The sequence below is a fragment of the Balaenoptera ricei genome, chromosome 11 (genome assembly GCF_028023285.1).
Source record: "Balaenoptera ricei isolate mBalRic1 chromosome 11, mBalRic1.hap2, whole genome shotgun sequence".
Classification (NCBI taxonomy): domain Eukaryota; kingdom Metazoa; phylum Chordata; class Mammalia; order Artiodactyla; family Balaenopteridae; genus Balaenoptera; species Balaenoptera ricei.
Window position 1 is genome coordinate 32,733,764 of NC_082649.1, and position 15,423 is coordinate 32,749,186.

Below are 15,423 nucleotides of genomic sequence, written 5' to 3' on the forward strand. Positions count from 1 at the left end.
TTCTCCAAGGTCCAGCAGAGAAACGGCCCCCTCCCCCACCCCCGCCCTCCTCCCCTCAATGAGCTCTGCAGCTCCTGCTCCGACATCCAACCAGGAGTTGTTGCAGGCTGGGCCCGACCAACGTGATCTAGCGGGGAAAGGGGTGAGAGACGGCGGGGTTGGAGAGAGGGCACTGGGAGAAAGCGATTGTCCACAAGTGTAGGCAAAATAATGACCTGCAAGCCATATACAAATGAGCTTAGGGGCACCTCCCTCTTAGGGTAGGGGCGCCAAGGGCACCTGTTTTAACAGGTCTCTAGATCCTCTCCTCCCATCCTCCCCCACCCCTCCCTCTGCCCTGCTGGGTCACTCACTCACCACCTTCCAGCGATCCTTGACCACGTAGTTGGCCGGCAGGATGTCGGCCTGCTCCCCTCCCCCACTCATGTTGGTTTCGTCCTTAAGAGCGGCCGCTAGGCACTGCATCCGCCAGCCGGAGGGAGGGGTGTCCGCAGGGCCTGCCCTGAAGGGGCCATCTACCTGGGGGAGTGGGGAGGGACTGTGAGGGGGGCAGGTTAGGACCCGGGACCCACTTGCAGATATGGAGGAGGGGAGTTCCATTCTCCTGGCAGGCATCCTTCCCTGGCCCACTGGGTGGATGCCCTAGGGGTCAATGGGGGAAGCATTGTGTAAAAACCAAGGGGAGGTCAGAGGAGAAGACAGAAATGCCATTCACAGGAAGGGAGATACAAACTACAAACTGGAGATGTGAAAACCAGCAACGGGCACACACATGTGGTAGAAAAAGGAGAGGAAAATGATGTGTGAACAGGCTGTGGGGAAAGGGTTTCCCAAAGAGACATATGCTAACTAATGTGGGGAAGACTTGCTGACCAAGGGGCGCACCAGACTGGAATCAGTGCTTAGGAAGGGGAGACCTGAGCCAAGAAGGACCAGTCTGGGGATTCGATCTGTGGCCCCCACACCCGCACATTTCCCGTGCCACACCGTGCCCAAGGAACTGTGTATCTGAGGCTTATTGAAAGGGGAGACCTGCTGAACCAAAGGGTGACCCAGGGAAGACACACACCAGAGTGACAGAGACCTCCAATCAACCATGGGAGATGTGATTATCCGAAAATGAGGAGCTACCCAACAGCCCCTTGAGGATGGTGCTGAGTGAGGAGGCTGCAACCGTACTCAGAGCTGAGCCCAAACCACTGACACGGCCACGGCGGTGAGAAGCAAGGATGTGAGTGATGGGGTGAACATAAGGCGATGGATTCAAGACATGGATTTTAGAGGTATGGCAGCCCTGTGGCCACTCAGAGGGAGAGAGGCAGGCTGAACTGGAGGGAGGTGAGGACAGCAGGGAAGTGGAAGCGGCCTAAGAGAAGGCAGATGTGCCAGGGAGCAGTGGGTCTGGATGGCCAGTGGGTGAGAGAGCCTCTGCCCACACTTTTCTGTGTCTGCTAAGGAAGAAACATAGCTCTTGTCGCATTCGGATAGGTAGAAGTTGGATATCAGGGGGAGTGTCCCAAGTGTGAGGGCTGGGAAAGCCAGCCAGTGTTACCCAGGGAAATGTCAGTGTGCGCATGTGTGTGTCTGTGTGTACCCTCTGTATGAGTGTGTATATGTCTTTGTGTGTCTTTTTGTGTGTGTCTATGTGTCTGTGTCTTTGTGTCTGTACATCTGTGTCCACGTGTGCTTATGTGTGGTTTTGTGTCTGTTGGTGTGTGATGTGCCCGTATGTGGGCAGGGGCCAGAAGAGATGGCTCTTTGAGATCTCTGCCACCCCGGTACAGGAATGGATCTTTTCCTCTCTCCTTACCCCCTACACTTTTTATAAGTACACAGCTCTGGCCTCCCAGTGACCCTGGACAGTCACAGATGGAAGGAAGCTCCTCAGGCTGGGTATGGTGGGGGAGGTGGAGAGGAGGAAAGTGCCTAAGATACCAATGGATGGGGCGGGAACTCCATGAGCCTGTCTTTACTTGGGATGGACTCATTCCCCAGGGCTCCTGTGTCTGACCATCCTGGTACAGGGGCAGCGTGGGATGGCGAAGGCGTGGAAACAACCTTCCACAAGTCATGGTGTGCCATGAGGGATCTTCAGGGAGAGGGACACTGTCACTCTTTTTCTGCCAAATGACTCAGCTGACTATTTCCTCCAATCCACACAACTTCAGAGTATCAGGACTGTGAGGATATTAAATAGGCCTCTGCCTTCCTTCTGCCAAGTGGCAAATGGGGCATCAGGAATTCAGAGGGCAGTGAGAGCAATGGCAGGATGAAGGGAGAGGGAGTGATGGGGGATTCTGGAATAAAGGTGGAGAGACAGGATGAGGACAAGATTGAAGAAGCAATTGAACCAGTAGGGAGGGAGCCTTAAGGAGTTAAACAGGGTGACCTCTGGTGGGCCTTCCAGTCCTGTGATGGTGGATTCTATAGATTGATGAGGAAGATGTGAGTCCTGCTCCCATTCTATAGATGGGCAAGCATAGAGGAACAGGTGAGGTGGGAAAAGGGGGAGTGGAGGCAAGAGGATAAATGAGGGTTCCCTGCCTCTCCCTGCCCACCATCCTTCCCACTCTCTGCCTCAGAGGACTGCACTCAGCCCAGGCTAGGGTTGGATGACACAGACACACGGAACCTGGCTGCCCCATGACCGCCCCCTCAGGACCCTTTAGTGTGTGGAGGGATGGGTGTGTGGAGAGAGAGGGCTTGTGGAGGAGGTTTTATATCTGTCAGCAAGTGTGTATGTATGAGAGTGTGGGACCGATGATGTGTGTGCGTGCGTGCAGGTGTGTGTGTTGGGGGTGTATATCTAGGTGGTTGCGAGCTCATCATGGCATGTGCATATAAGTGTTGGTGTGCACCTGTGCAAGGTGTAAGCCAGGTGTGTGTGGGAATCTGGGAGCCCAGGTAAGGAGAGGTGAGGAAGATCAGTGAGGGGTAATGGGAACAGGTGAAGAGAGGTGTGGAAGGGGGCACAGGGAATGCAAGGGACAAGGGTGACAGGATCAGAGGAAGGGGTTGCATAAGACAGAGACAGGTGAGGGATAATCATGACAGATGGAGAGGGGACAGGACCATGAGAAGGGCTTCTGGGCACAGTTGAAGGGATGAGGAAGTAGGCAAGGAGGCTGGTGGGAGGACAAGGGAGAGAGGTTATGGAGACAGCAGGGAACGACTGTCAGGGATGTCAGGAGAGTGAAGCCATAGGGATGGGGACAGAGATGAGAAGCGAGGAGCAAAACGCCTGGAGGACAGGCTGGAGAGGGTGGGTGTGCTGGGGGGCAGGGCGCCGATCCAGGCCTCGGGATGCGGCCCAGGCTGTGTAGGCCAGCGTCCCACCTCGGGCGGAGCTGGAGACGGCACAGGGAGGGGGAACTGGAGAAGGCTGCGCTGGGAGGTGAGCCAGGGCGGAGGCCCGATGGGTTCACAGAAGGAGACCCCTCCCCGACCCCCGCCCGGCCGGCCGGCCCCGCCCCGCCTCGCCTCGGCTCGCCTCGCCTCACCTGCTCTGAGCCCGCTGCGGCTGCGGCTGCGGCTGCGGCGGCGGAGGCAGCGGCTCCGGGCGGCGCATCCCCCGGGGCCGGGGCGGAGAGGGGGCGGGGGCGTGGGCGGCTCAGTGCGGTGCTGGGCGGCCCGCTCCCTCCGGCGGCGGTGGCGGCGGCCTCCCGACCGGGACCATCCCGGCCCGGCCCGGCCCGGATCCTTCTCGGGCGACGGCGACGGCGGCGGCAGCGGCAGAGCGGGGAGCTGCCCACAATGCACTGCGCCGCCAGCATCAGCACCAGCCCTGACATCACCTCCTCACCGCCCCGGCTCTTACATCACCGCCCTTGCTCTGACATCACAGTCTACTCTGCTCCTTTCTCCACTCCTGCGGCCCTAGGACTCTCTCTCGTATGGACCTGTTTCTGCTCATAGATTCTCTTCACTGGTCTCTGCCATTCGCTTGACCCCCATCCCCCTGCAGGGCCCTGTCACTCTTTACCTGTCCCCACAAACCTCACCCGTCTCCATCCTGCTTTATCTTCACCACTCCCAGCATGTCTCTATCACTCCTCACCTGTTCCCATCAGCCTCAACTGATTTTCCCACATAATCTTCCATACGTTCATATTACTTTCCTCTAAACTCATTTCCCCTCACCTGTACCCATCCTCTCATAAGCCCCCCCCCCATTTCTTCTAACACCATCCCTCACCTGTAACTCTCACCTCGCCGTATATATATATATACTCCTTACCTCCTGTCTCAACCTGGCCCTTTCTTTCTTTGGTCCTTTCTCCCATCTGTTGACAAACTCTTGTTTCTCTTAGCAAATTAGATGCACACTCTTTACTGTGACATGAAACATTCTTCCCAATATGGGCCCAGAGAGGCTATTATTACCCTTCTGACAGATTGGATTACTCAACATTCCCTGAGCATACTTTTGCAGTTTGTCTCTCTCAGGTCCCTTCCTTCCATCCTTCTTGTCTTCAACAAATGCACACTGAGTAACTTCAACAACAACCACAACGACAACAACAATAATAATAGCAGTAACGATTTACTCCTGCCAGACACTGTTCTGACCTTTCATATATTAACTCATTTAACCCTCATAACAACCCTTTGAGGTAGCGTACTAGTGTTATACCCATTGTATAGATGAGGAAACTAAGATGCAGAGAGGTTGAATAATTTGCCTTAAGTTATGTACACAGCTAACAAGTGGCAGAGCTGGGATTCAAACCCTGGCCCCAGGGTGCATGCTTCTAATCTCTATGCTGACAAGAAGGATCATTGAATCTGCAAAAGTAGCCAGAAGAGACTTCTTGGAGGAGGTGCACTCGACTGTAATTTGAAGGATTAGTAGGAGTTTTTCAACAGATGAGTGGGGCCAGAGGGTGGGACAGACTTCCAGGCTGAGAAGACAGTGTGTGGTGAGCTGGGGGTGACTTTGTGCAAGATCATGAAAGACGGGCCTTGTGTGCTGTGCTAAGGAGATTAGCTTCTCTCCATTTAGTTTTTGGAAGCATAGTGGACAATGTGGTGAGCCATCCAGATCCTCCTTCAGAATCCAGGGACTCATTTCCCTGGCTGCCTGGGGTGCTGAAGACTGGCTCTCTCAGCTCACTCTCTGTCTGGAATTGCCCTTGACCAAGGGAGCTGCCATGCCCAAGATCATGTGCCCTTCCTGGGGCATCCCATAGCCAATCGATGATAGACCCGTGAGTACAAAGGCCTGGCACCATCACCCCAACTCAAGGCCGCTCTGAAGGATCATCCCATTTACGAACCCCCGATAGGGTGAGCCAAGGTTTCTGTTGAGGCTGCGTCAAAACTCAGCATCTACTCTGCCCAGTGCTGCTTCCTTCAGTCCTCCCCAAATGTTGATCCTCAGAGCACATCCCAATAAGCCTACTGCATGAGCATCTCTGTCGCAGAGTCAATGTACAGAGGACTCAGACTTTTAGACAGGAAGTCACTGAAGAACTTGAGCAGAGATAAGACACAGTCTGATCTGAGTATTAGGTTAGAATTCTAGGTTGACTTTTTTCTTTTTCAGTATTTTAGAAATGTTGCTGGACCATCTTCTAGCTTGCATTGCTTCTGATGAAAAATCTGCAGTTATCCTTATCTTTGCTTCCTCTGTATGTAATATTTTCTACTCCTCTGGCTACTTTTACGATTTTCTCTTTATCACTGTTTTTAAGCTACTTGATTATGATGTGCCTTGGTGTAGTTGTATGCATGTTTCTTTTTTTTTTAAGTTTTTAAAAAATATTTATTTATTTATTTGGCTGCACCTGGTCTTAGTTGCAGCACATGGGATCTTTCGTTGCAGCGCGCGGGCTTTGTTGCCGTGCACGAGCTTCTCTCTAGTGTGGCATGCGGGCTTAGTTGCCTCTAGCTGTGGCATGGCATGTGGGATCTTAGTTCCCCGACCAGGGATCGAACCCGAGTCCCCTGCATTGGAAGGTGGATTCTTAACCACTGGACCACCAGGGAAGTCTCTGTATGTATGTTTCTCGTGCTTGGGGTTTGTTGAGCATCTTGTATCTGTGGATTTATAGTTTTCATCAAGTTCAGAATACTTTTGGCCACGATTTACTCAAATATTTTTTCTACTCTTCTCTTTCCTTCAGGGACTCCAAATATTCTGTCTACTAGGCTGCTTGAAGTTGCCCTGCAGCTCACTGAGCTTTGTTCATTTTTTTCCCAGTCTTTTCTCTCACCGTGTTTCATTTTGGATAGTTTCTACTGCTATTTATTCAACTTTATTCATCTTTGCTTTTGCAGCATGTAATCTGGTATGAATCCCATTCAATGTATTTTTTTTTATTGTAGTTTACATTTATAGAAGTTTGACCTGGGTCTTTTAAAAATCTTCCATATTTAATTTTCCTTCTAACTTCTTAAACACATGGAATAGTAATAACTCTTTTAACAAACTGTCTACTAATTTTATTATCGGAATCATTTCTGAAACCATTTCAGTTGGTTTATCTTTCCACTGTAGGTCATACATTTCTGCTCCTTTCCATACTGTAATTTTTTAAATTGGATGCCAAATATTGTTAATTTTACCTTGTGGTGTCCTGGATATTTTTGTGCTTCAGTAAATACTCTTGAGCTTTGATCTGGGATGCAATTAATTTACTTAGAAACAGTTTGATCCTTTCAAGGCTTACTTTTTAAGTCTTCATTAGGAGGGAACTGAGAAGCATCTAGTCTGGGCCTAATTTTCCCCACCACTGAGGCAAACCCTTTGGTATCATTTACCCAATGCCCCAAGAATTATGAGGTTTTACTCCTTCAGCTGGAGGGAAAGGCATGATTTGCATCTTGTGTGGGCTCCAAAGATTGTTCTCTCTGTTCATTCAGATGGTTCTTTTCCCACCTCAGATACTTTCCTCACACATGTGTGCTGATCAGTCCTCAGCTGACTGTCCCAGGGAACCCTCTGAAGATTCCAGAGCTCTCTGACCTATCCTGTGCTCTATCCTGCAAACTAGCTGCCTTGGCCTCCCCTTCCGTCTCCTCAGCTCAAGGAGACAGCCAGGCTCAGCCTGGATCCCTCCTGCCTGCAGCCTAGAAACCCTGCAGACAATACTCTCACCTGGCTTGTTTCGTCTTTCAGGAGTCACTGTCTTAGGCCGCCTGATGGCCAATGTTCAAACGTCATTGTTCCATGTATCCTCCCAGTTTTTTGGTTGTTAAACATGGGAAGGTATACAGCAAAGGAAACCATCAACAGGATGAAAAGGCAGCCTACGAAGTGGGAGAAAATATTACAAATCATATATCTGATGAGCAGCTAATATCTAAAAAATGTAAAGAATTCATACAACTCAAAAAAATCTGATTTAAAAATGGGTAGAATGAGCCAGTTTGCAGGGCAGAAGTTGAGACACAGATGTAGAGAATGGACATATGGACACCAAGGGGGGAAAACTGCGGTGGGGTGGGGATGGTGGTGTGCTGAATTGAGCGATTGGGATTGAAATGTATACACTGATGTGTATAAAATTGATGCCTAATAAGAACCTGCAGTATAAAAAAACAAACAAAACAACTAATACTAAACTTTCATTGGGCTATTTGTATGGAAATATGTTAATATAAATGTTTCAGACATTACATGAAATTTCTAAAAATCTTAAAAAAAAAAAAAAAAATGGGTAGAGGATCTGAATAGACATTTTTCCAAAGAAGACGTACAAATGAACAACAGATACGTGAGAAGTTGCCTAACATCATTAATCATCAGGAAAATGTAAATCAAAACCACAATGAGGACTCCCCTGGTGATGCAGTGGTTAAGAATCCACCTGCCAATGCATGGGACACGGGTTCAAGCCCTGGTCCGGGAAGATCCCACATGCCACGGAGCAACTAAGCCCGTGCGCCACACATACTGAGCCTGCGCTCTAGAGCCCACGAGCTACAACCACTGAGCCTGTGTGCCACAACTACTGAAGCCTGCACGCCTAGAGCCCATGCTCCGAAACAAGAGAAGCCACCGCAATGAGAAGCCTGCACACTGCAAGGAAGAGTAGCTCCTGCTCTCCACAACCAGAGAAAAAAGCCCGCGCGCAGCAACGAAGACCCAACGCAGCAAAAAAAAAAAAAAAAAATTTACAAATGAACTAATATGATCTTCAATTTGCTTTTTCTTACATAACTTCTTTTTAATTCATCTGTATTTGTTACAACTTTTAAAGGAGGATGTGACTTGAGCACTACATTTCTATTCACAAAACTTGCTCTCAGTTACTTTTCAAACGGCTTTACAACATGCCTAGGTAGGATTATAATCTTGCTACTCTAAACAATAATTTTCTTTGGAAAACAAGCCCTATGTATGGATAGTGACTCCCATCAAGTTGGTTCAGTTTAACATACTAATTTCTAGAGGCCTGGCACATGCAGTTGATAACTACAGGGGATGGAAGTTTTAAAAAGTAGATCCCAGAAGATGAAAAGTTGCTTTAACGAATATTTTTCTTTTAAACATCAAGGTATATGCTTCAGAACACTTCAGTGACAAAAGATTTGGTCTACTAAAGAATCCGCTTGATAGCTAGACACTTCAGACCACGAAGTTAACATAGGTTACATACACCTTACAACAAACGCTACTTCCGTCTGTTAAAATAAAATTCCATCTGTTAAAATGCCAATATGAAACTAGGAAAGAAGAACTAGTTGTGCTTTAATGCCTAAAGTATCACAGTATCACACTTAGTAGAAAGAAATCTTATCTTTCCCTTAAGTAGTTGTCAAGACATACAGATTTTTAAATGTAACAACAAAAGAAATACTTGAAAAAATATTATCAGAGGGAATGGAGACAGTGTTGAACACGTAGCCAATTTGCATCACAATAGGACAGCGGGAAGTTGAATATGCATATAGGTGAAACAAGATCATAAATTGGTCATAAATTGATAATTGTTGAATCTCATTATATTGATACTATTTTCAGTACTTTATTTTTGCCTTTTTAAAAACAGCTTTAGGGCTTCCCTGGTGGCGCAGTAGTTGGGAATCCGCCTGCCAATGCAGGGGACACAGGTTCGAGCCCTGGTCCGGGAAGATCCCACATGCCGCAGAGCAACTAAGCCCATGCGCCGCAACTAAGCCCGTGTGCCACAACTACTGAGCCTGCGCTTTAGAGCCCGTGAGCCACAACTACTGAGCCCATGTGCCACAACTACTGAAGCCCGCACGCCTAGAGCCTGTGCTCCGCAACACGAGAGGCCACCACAATGAGAAGCCTGCGCATTGCAACGAAGAGTAGCCCCGCTCGCCACAACCAGAGAAAAGCCCACGTGCAGCAATGAAGACCCAATGCAGCCAAAAATAAAATAAATAAAATAAAATAAGTTTATAAAAATAAATAAATAAATAAAAACAGCTTTATGAGGAATAACTTACATGTCAATAAAGTTTGCCGTTTGTAAGTGTACAATTTAATATTTTGTAAATTTATAGACTTGTGCAATCTTCACTACAGTCCAGTTTTCGAACATCTCCATCACCCCAGAAGATTTCCTTGGGCCCTACCCTGCAGTCATTTCCCACTCCCACCCCAGCCCTCCACTGCTCTGCTTTCTGTATCTCTAAATATGCCCTTTCTGGACATTTCACTTAAATACAATCATGCAATAGATAGTCTTCTGCTGCTCCCTTTACTGGTATATAAGTTGGATACACTGACCTGCCCACCACCCTTGGTCCCCCAACCCATCACTTAGTGCCCTGTCCGTCCAACTCAGGCCTCTCTGCACTGAGCCGAGGATCTGAGCTGCCAGCCATGGCTGGCTCTGCATCCTCACCCAACTCAACTGTGGACACAGAACCAATCGCAGGGCTTTATATCCCATTTAGAGAAACAGACAAAATATCTCTCTCCTCTTTCTCCTTCAGCCTGAGGTGGGGATGCCAGGCACATCAGAAGTGCGGGAGCTAAGGAGACGGAGGCCGGCTTATTTTCTTGAAGACACCGAGGCAGAAACAAGATGCTCTGTGTCTATATGTGAACATGTGTTCCTCACCTGTGGCGAGAACCAGAGGACGGCATGACTGAGGGTAGGGAGAGTGAAGGAGGTTGCCCCTCAAGGCCTCTGGCACCTGAGGCCAGCCTCCTAAGTGTGCAGCTGTGGCTGTGTGTGCAAAGGTGCTGAGAGCACTGGTGCACAGCTGTGCACACACGTTTGCCCCATGGTTCGTGTATCTTTGGAGCTGGGTCCATCAGAGGACAGAGGTAGCCTAAGATGTCTTTGCCTTCTCTTTGTGTCTTTGCCTTCTCTTTGTGTCTTTGCATTTTAAAAAAATGGTTATTGTGTCTGCTCTGTCACTCCATGCTTTGGTGTTTTATAGTTAATCAGGAAGAATTCAGAAGAAACCTCCGATGATGCACTCCTCTGGGGAATGGGATTGGGGTCTCAGGACTCCCTTTCCACTGTGTACTCTCTCATTCCATTTGAAGTTTTTGTCCTATATTTGTGTAATTTTCAAAATAAAATGAGGGAGAAATCATTGTTATTACCAGTGAGCCATGGTGTGTTTGCCTGGCTCCCTGCAGACTCTGCTTCTATTAGCTTAGTCTAGGGCTGAGCAGATTACAAAGTGCTATCAAATGCAGCTGCTCATTTAATCCACTCATTCATTCAACAAATATTTGATAAATGTTTCCTATGTGCCAGGCACAGTTTTAGAAGCTAGGGATAAAAAAATAGAGAAAAATGCCTGTCCTTCCGGGGACTTACATTCTACTGAGTGTAGAAAGACATACAACAAAATTAATCAGTTATATGGTAATGAGAGGAGAAAAGACAAGGCACAGGAGGGTGATAGAGATGGGAGGCTGCCATATTGAAGAGGGTGGTCAGGGAAGGTGACCTGAACAGACTTGGAGGAGGTAAGGGAGTGACCAGGGAGCTCTCTGGGAGAAAAGGGTTCCAGAGAACAGCAAATGCAAAGGATCTGAGGAAGAGCATGTCCAGCTTGCTTGAGGAAGAGCCAGAAAGGCAGCGTGGCTGCAAAACAGCCAGTGAGAGTAATGGAGCTGGGATGAGAGAGGTAAGAGGGTCACCAGATCCTGTGGGGCTGGTGGGCCACTGCAGGGGTTTTGGGTTTTACCCCAAGTGAGGTGGGAGCCATTGGAGGGTTTGGCTGAGGAGGACATGACCTAATGAATGTGTTCACAGGGTCCCCCTGCTGGAGACCAGACTGTGTAGCAGGAAAGTGAGGTGACAGTGAGGAGGCTGTTGAGAGAGGTGGTGGAGGCTTGGAGGAGGGGGTGGCAGCGGAGGTGGTGGAGGTGTAACCAAGCAGGACCTTATGGGGTCTTCCCGGGACAGACACCTTTCCCATATCCTCTGCTTTAGCTGCTCTCTGAAGTACCTAGATAACACTATCTGCACATTTTCTGAGTTGTTTGGCAGATGCTCAAACCACCACCAAATGGAAGAAATTAACTACCTGATGACCATGCGCTCGTAGCCCCCAGACCTAAGGGAACCTGAGGATTGATAATGTTCACCCCTGTGACACGGCCCCGTTACCTCACCATCAACCAATCAGAGAATTGTGCTCTAGTTAATCTCCTACCCTGGGACTCCCCTCCCTCTCCTGGCCTTTAAAAATGCTTTCCTGAACCCCAAGGGGGAGTTTGGGTTTTTTGAGCACTCCTGTCCTGAACTCCTTGCTTGGAACCCTGCAGTAATCGCTGCCCTTTCCTTCACCACAACCAGGTGTCTGCAGAGAGGCTTTGGGGGGGGGGGGGCGGGGGGGGCTGACCCAAGGTTGGTTCCCCAACAGGTGGGCGTCAGAATCTGTATTTATTTGGAAAGGAGAAGTCACCCGTAGGGGTTGCCGATAGATTGGAGGTAGGGTTTGATGGAAAGAGAAGAGTCAAAACTGACTCCAAGCTTTGGGACCTGAAGAGCTGGGAGGATGAAGTTGCCTTTGGCAGAGATGCGGTGGCCTGGGGGCGGCGGGGAGCAGTGTATAAGATCGGGAGGACCCCGCCTTCTGCCTGGACGAGTTAAAGAAGTCCGGGAGGCGGTGGATTCCCACACGTGGGTACGGTTGACGTCTCCATTTCACAAGTGTGGACACTCCTGCACCGGAGCCCCGCAGGCGGGCCGGGTCACGTGCCGTAGGCGGGCGCCCCCTGGCGCGGGGAAGGAAGTGCGGCGGCGGCGGCGGCCGGAGCGCGGGGAGCCGGGCCGCCCCTCCTTGTACTTCGGCGGGAGCATCCCCGGCGGACGCGAGGACCGGGAGCTGTACGGGAGGATCGTGTCGCGGCTGCGGCGCTTTGGGGCGGAGCTCACCGAGCACGTGGCGACCGCCGATCAGGGCGCGCGCGGTGAGGCCGCCGGGGAGCGGGGCGCGGTCAGCCGGGAGGGCGAGGGCAGGTCCGGCCCCTCGACCCAGGCCCGCTCTCCTGCGGGGAAGCTCCCGGCAGGGCCCGTGCCCGATAAGGAAAGGCGGCCCGCGTGCGTCCTACCTGTGAGCCCACTCTCCGCATTCAGTTACTATCTTGACCTTTGGGTCCTTCTTGGAAAACTTTGTCGGGCTCTTCCCGGAGGCGTTTGTAGAGAGGAGCAGAACGGAGTGGGCCGGGCTGCTTCAGCGAGATGCCTCACCCGCTGGCATCTTCTCTCCCACCTAGGACTAACGCTTTCCCTCGTGCTACCCCTCTTTGGGCCGAGGTATCAGCCCTCCCTCAGACCCGGCAGACCCCAGCTCCCGCGACCACCGTCTCTCTCAGGCCCTCTGATCAGACTGTTACCAGTATGTGCTGCTCCTGCGGCGTGATTGGCCCGGAATCTGGCTGACTTTCTACTTTGGAAATGGTGCCAGAACTCTTGTACTTCTCAGAGAACCTTAAGTGTTTTCCCCTTTCCCCACCAGGGGCAGATCCAGGATCTGAGGGACCCAATGCAATTCTGGGCGACCTCTTTCAAAAGACGAAATCACAAATCACAATTGCTGGGGCTTTGGGAAGGGCCTGTGCAAGCCAGGGACCCTGAAGCTTAAGTCTTTTTGGTTTCGGGGTCTGTGCCCCCCTGCCTGGTGGCTCTCCAACTTTACTGTGCTCAACAATCATCTGCGGGAGCATGTCGAAAATGCAGATTCTGGGATAAAGCCTTAGAGTCCACTTTTAACAAGTTCTCCAGTTATTCTGCTCTGATCTGGGGGGCTGTGAGCCTCGTGCTCCTAGTGGATTTTAATCAAGCTGGAAAGCTGGGCTCCTTGCCCTGTGACCCCAGCGCCTCGCCTGCCTTCCTTGCCGACACCCCTACTGGTTACACTCTGCATTCCGGCACTGGTTCTCAAACTTACCTGGCTATGAGAATCACCTGGAGAGCAGCCTGGGCTCACTGACACCTGGGTCTTTGTAGTTTGGTCAAGTTCTCGGGTGGTTCTCATACCCACCACAGCTTGAGAGTCTATGAGGCCCTAGTTTCCCTGCACGGGGCCAGCCTCTTGGTACTGCCTGCCTTTCCCCCACCTGGGATGCGATTCCTCATTCTCTCCACCCCGATCACTGACCCACGGTGAATTAGTTCTTCCTTCCCTTCATCTCATCTGTATCACTCCTCTGGCCCTAATCACACATCCCCTTGCACAGGAGTGAATTTTTCTTTCGGGCTGTTTCATTTCCTCACTCATTTTCATGGAATCTTAGTGTTGGGTGGGCCCCTGGAGGTCATCTCTTCTGTCTCCCCGCTTCCATGAGCAGGGTGGGCCTGAGAGGGTCGAGAGCAGAGGAGAGGAACTGAGGACCAGGGCGAGCCGTTGACCAGCTTTCCCTCAACCACAGGGGAAGAGGCTGCTGGGGGCGACAGGCTCATCCATGAGAGGGACCTGGCCTGGCTGCAGCAGGCAGAGGGTGAGTGGCGCTGCCCCCTGCCTGCAAACTCCCCTGGGGTCTTAGATCCCCTGGACATGCCTGGCCTCCCCACCTAGAAGGGACTTTCTAGAGCTCCCTCCCCACTACAGCCAGACTCTGTCATGTCTCCCTTACAAGCCCGAGTGAGCCTTGGTCTCCTCTTTCTTCCCAGTGGTTGTGTAGAAGTGGCCCAGCCCTCTCTGGGTGTAGGCTACGAGCTGGGCCGGGCCGTGGCCCGCAATAAACCAGTCCTGTGCCTGTTCCGCCCGCAGTCTGGCCGAGGTGAGCACTCCCAGCCCTGGATGGCCGCCCCTGCCTCCCTCCCCAGCTCTCTGAGGACCCTACCCTCCGCTCCTTCCTTGCGGGGGGGGGGGGGGGGGGGGTCTGAGCACAGTGCCCACCCAAAAAGGGACAGGAAAGGGAGGGGAGGGGGGAGTGTGGGAGGGAGCCACCTTCACCTCCCTCCTCCTCCTCAGTGCTCTCAGCCACGATCCGGGGAGCAGCCGAAGGCTCGCGGGTCCAGGTGTGGGGCTACGAGGCAGAAGAGGCAGCGGCGTGCTGGATGGATACTTTGCAGCGGATCCTCCCGAGCGGGAGGCTGCTCCCCTGACCCCCCCACTTGACCTCACCCCAGCTTATTAAATTCTCCTGACCCCAGACTTGCTCTAGTACCATTCCTACCCCTTAGCCCCAGTACCAGATTCATGGCATGTTTACAATTCTAACTTTCTGTCTGTGTGAAAGTGGGGTGGGGGCAGGTCCCCCATAATATCCTCTTAACACCCCACTTCACTTCAAGATGTAGAGACCCTTTAAAGGTCCACAGGCCCCCAAGACGAGGATACTTCCTAACGCCCTCAAGCTCCCCCCAGGAACACTCAGGAGTGTGGAGGAAGCTGATCGATCGTGGGAGTGGCCATTCCTCTCTGTCTCTGATGCAGGGCTGGGTCTGAGGCAAGTGGGCCAGCCTGTCCCTGGCCCTGTACCACGTGGATCTTTATTTCCCTTTATCGGTGTAAGTCACACAGGTCTGCTGTGGACTTTCTCTTAGGATGGAAGTCTGGACGCCTAAAGAAAACAGTAAAGGAGGAGGAGGGTTGGGTGTGTGCAATGGAGGGGGAAGTTGAAGTGGCCCATTGAGGAAGCTGTCTGGTCTGCTTCCAGAGAAGTATATGAAAAAAAGTTTATTCAGTGAACAGAAGACGGTGCCGCAGACACTGGTAACCGCCTACCCTCAAGACAGGGGGAAGGGTGCCCTCCTGAGCCCGTCCGTGGCCCCAGGACTCTGGCGGCTCCAGCGCTCCCTGCATCCTACCCCTCAATCGTAGCCCTCGTCGTCTTCCTCCTCGTCGCCAAAGAAGAAAGTCTCTCGGTCCAGGTTCTCAGACTCCTCGTCATAGGAGAAGCTGTCGTTGTCCAGCTCCTCTTCAAACTCATCCTGCTGCCACTCAGGCACATCGTCCTCGTCGTCGTCGTCCTCCTCCTCCTCCTCCTCCGCCTGCAGCCCCGAGGAGCCCTGGGGCCTGGGAGAGCGC

At 51.4% G+C, this 15,423-nt stretch overlaps 3 protein-coding genes across 4 annotated transcripts in view; 1 reads left to right on the top strand and 2 right to left on the bottom strand.

The window, feature by feature from the left end:
* TTBK1 (tau tubulin kinase 1) overlaps nt 1-465 on the bottom strand; it is a 35,400-nt gene extending 34,935 nt beyond the window's left edge. Inside the window, exon 1 of the mRNA XM_059937449.1 lies at nt 358-465. Coding sequence (XP_059793432.1) covers nt 358-465 — 108 coding nt within the window. The remainder of the gene's footprint in view (nt 1-357) is intronic.
* An 11,499-nt stretch (nt 466-11,964) lies between these two features.
* Nucleotides 11,965-14,530, top strand: DNPH1 (2'-deoxynucleoside 5'-phosphate N-hydrolase 1). Its single transcript, XM_059940564.1, is given in 5 exon segments — nt 11,965-12,358; nt 13,820-13,888; nt 14,072-14,170; nt 14,365-14,442; nt 14,445-14,530. Coding segments are annotated over 5 exon segments (726 nt in total).
* Nucleotides 14,531-15,046: 516 nt separating this feature from the next.
* CUL9 (cullin 9) overlaps nt 15,047-15,423 on the bottom strand; it is a 38,808-nt gene continuing 38,431 nt past the window's right edge. For both annotated transcript variants that reach the window (XM_059938639.1, XM_059938638.1), the window contains one exon: nt 15,047-15,411. In XM_059938639.1, the coding sequence (XP_059794622.1) occupies nt 15,207-15,411 (205 nt within the window). In that variant the 3' untranslated portion in view covers nt 15,047-15,206. The remainder of the gene's footprint in view (nt 15,412-15,423) is intronic.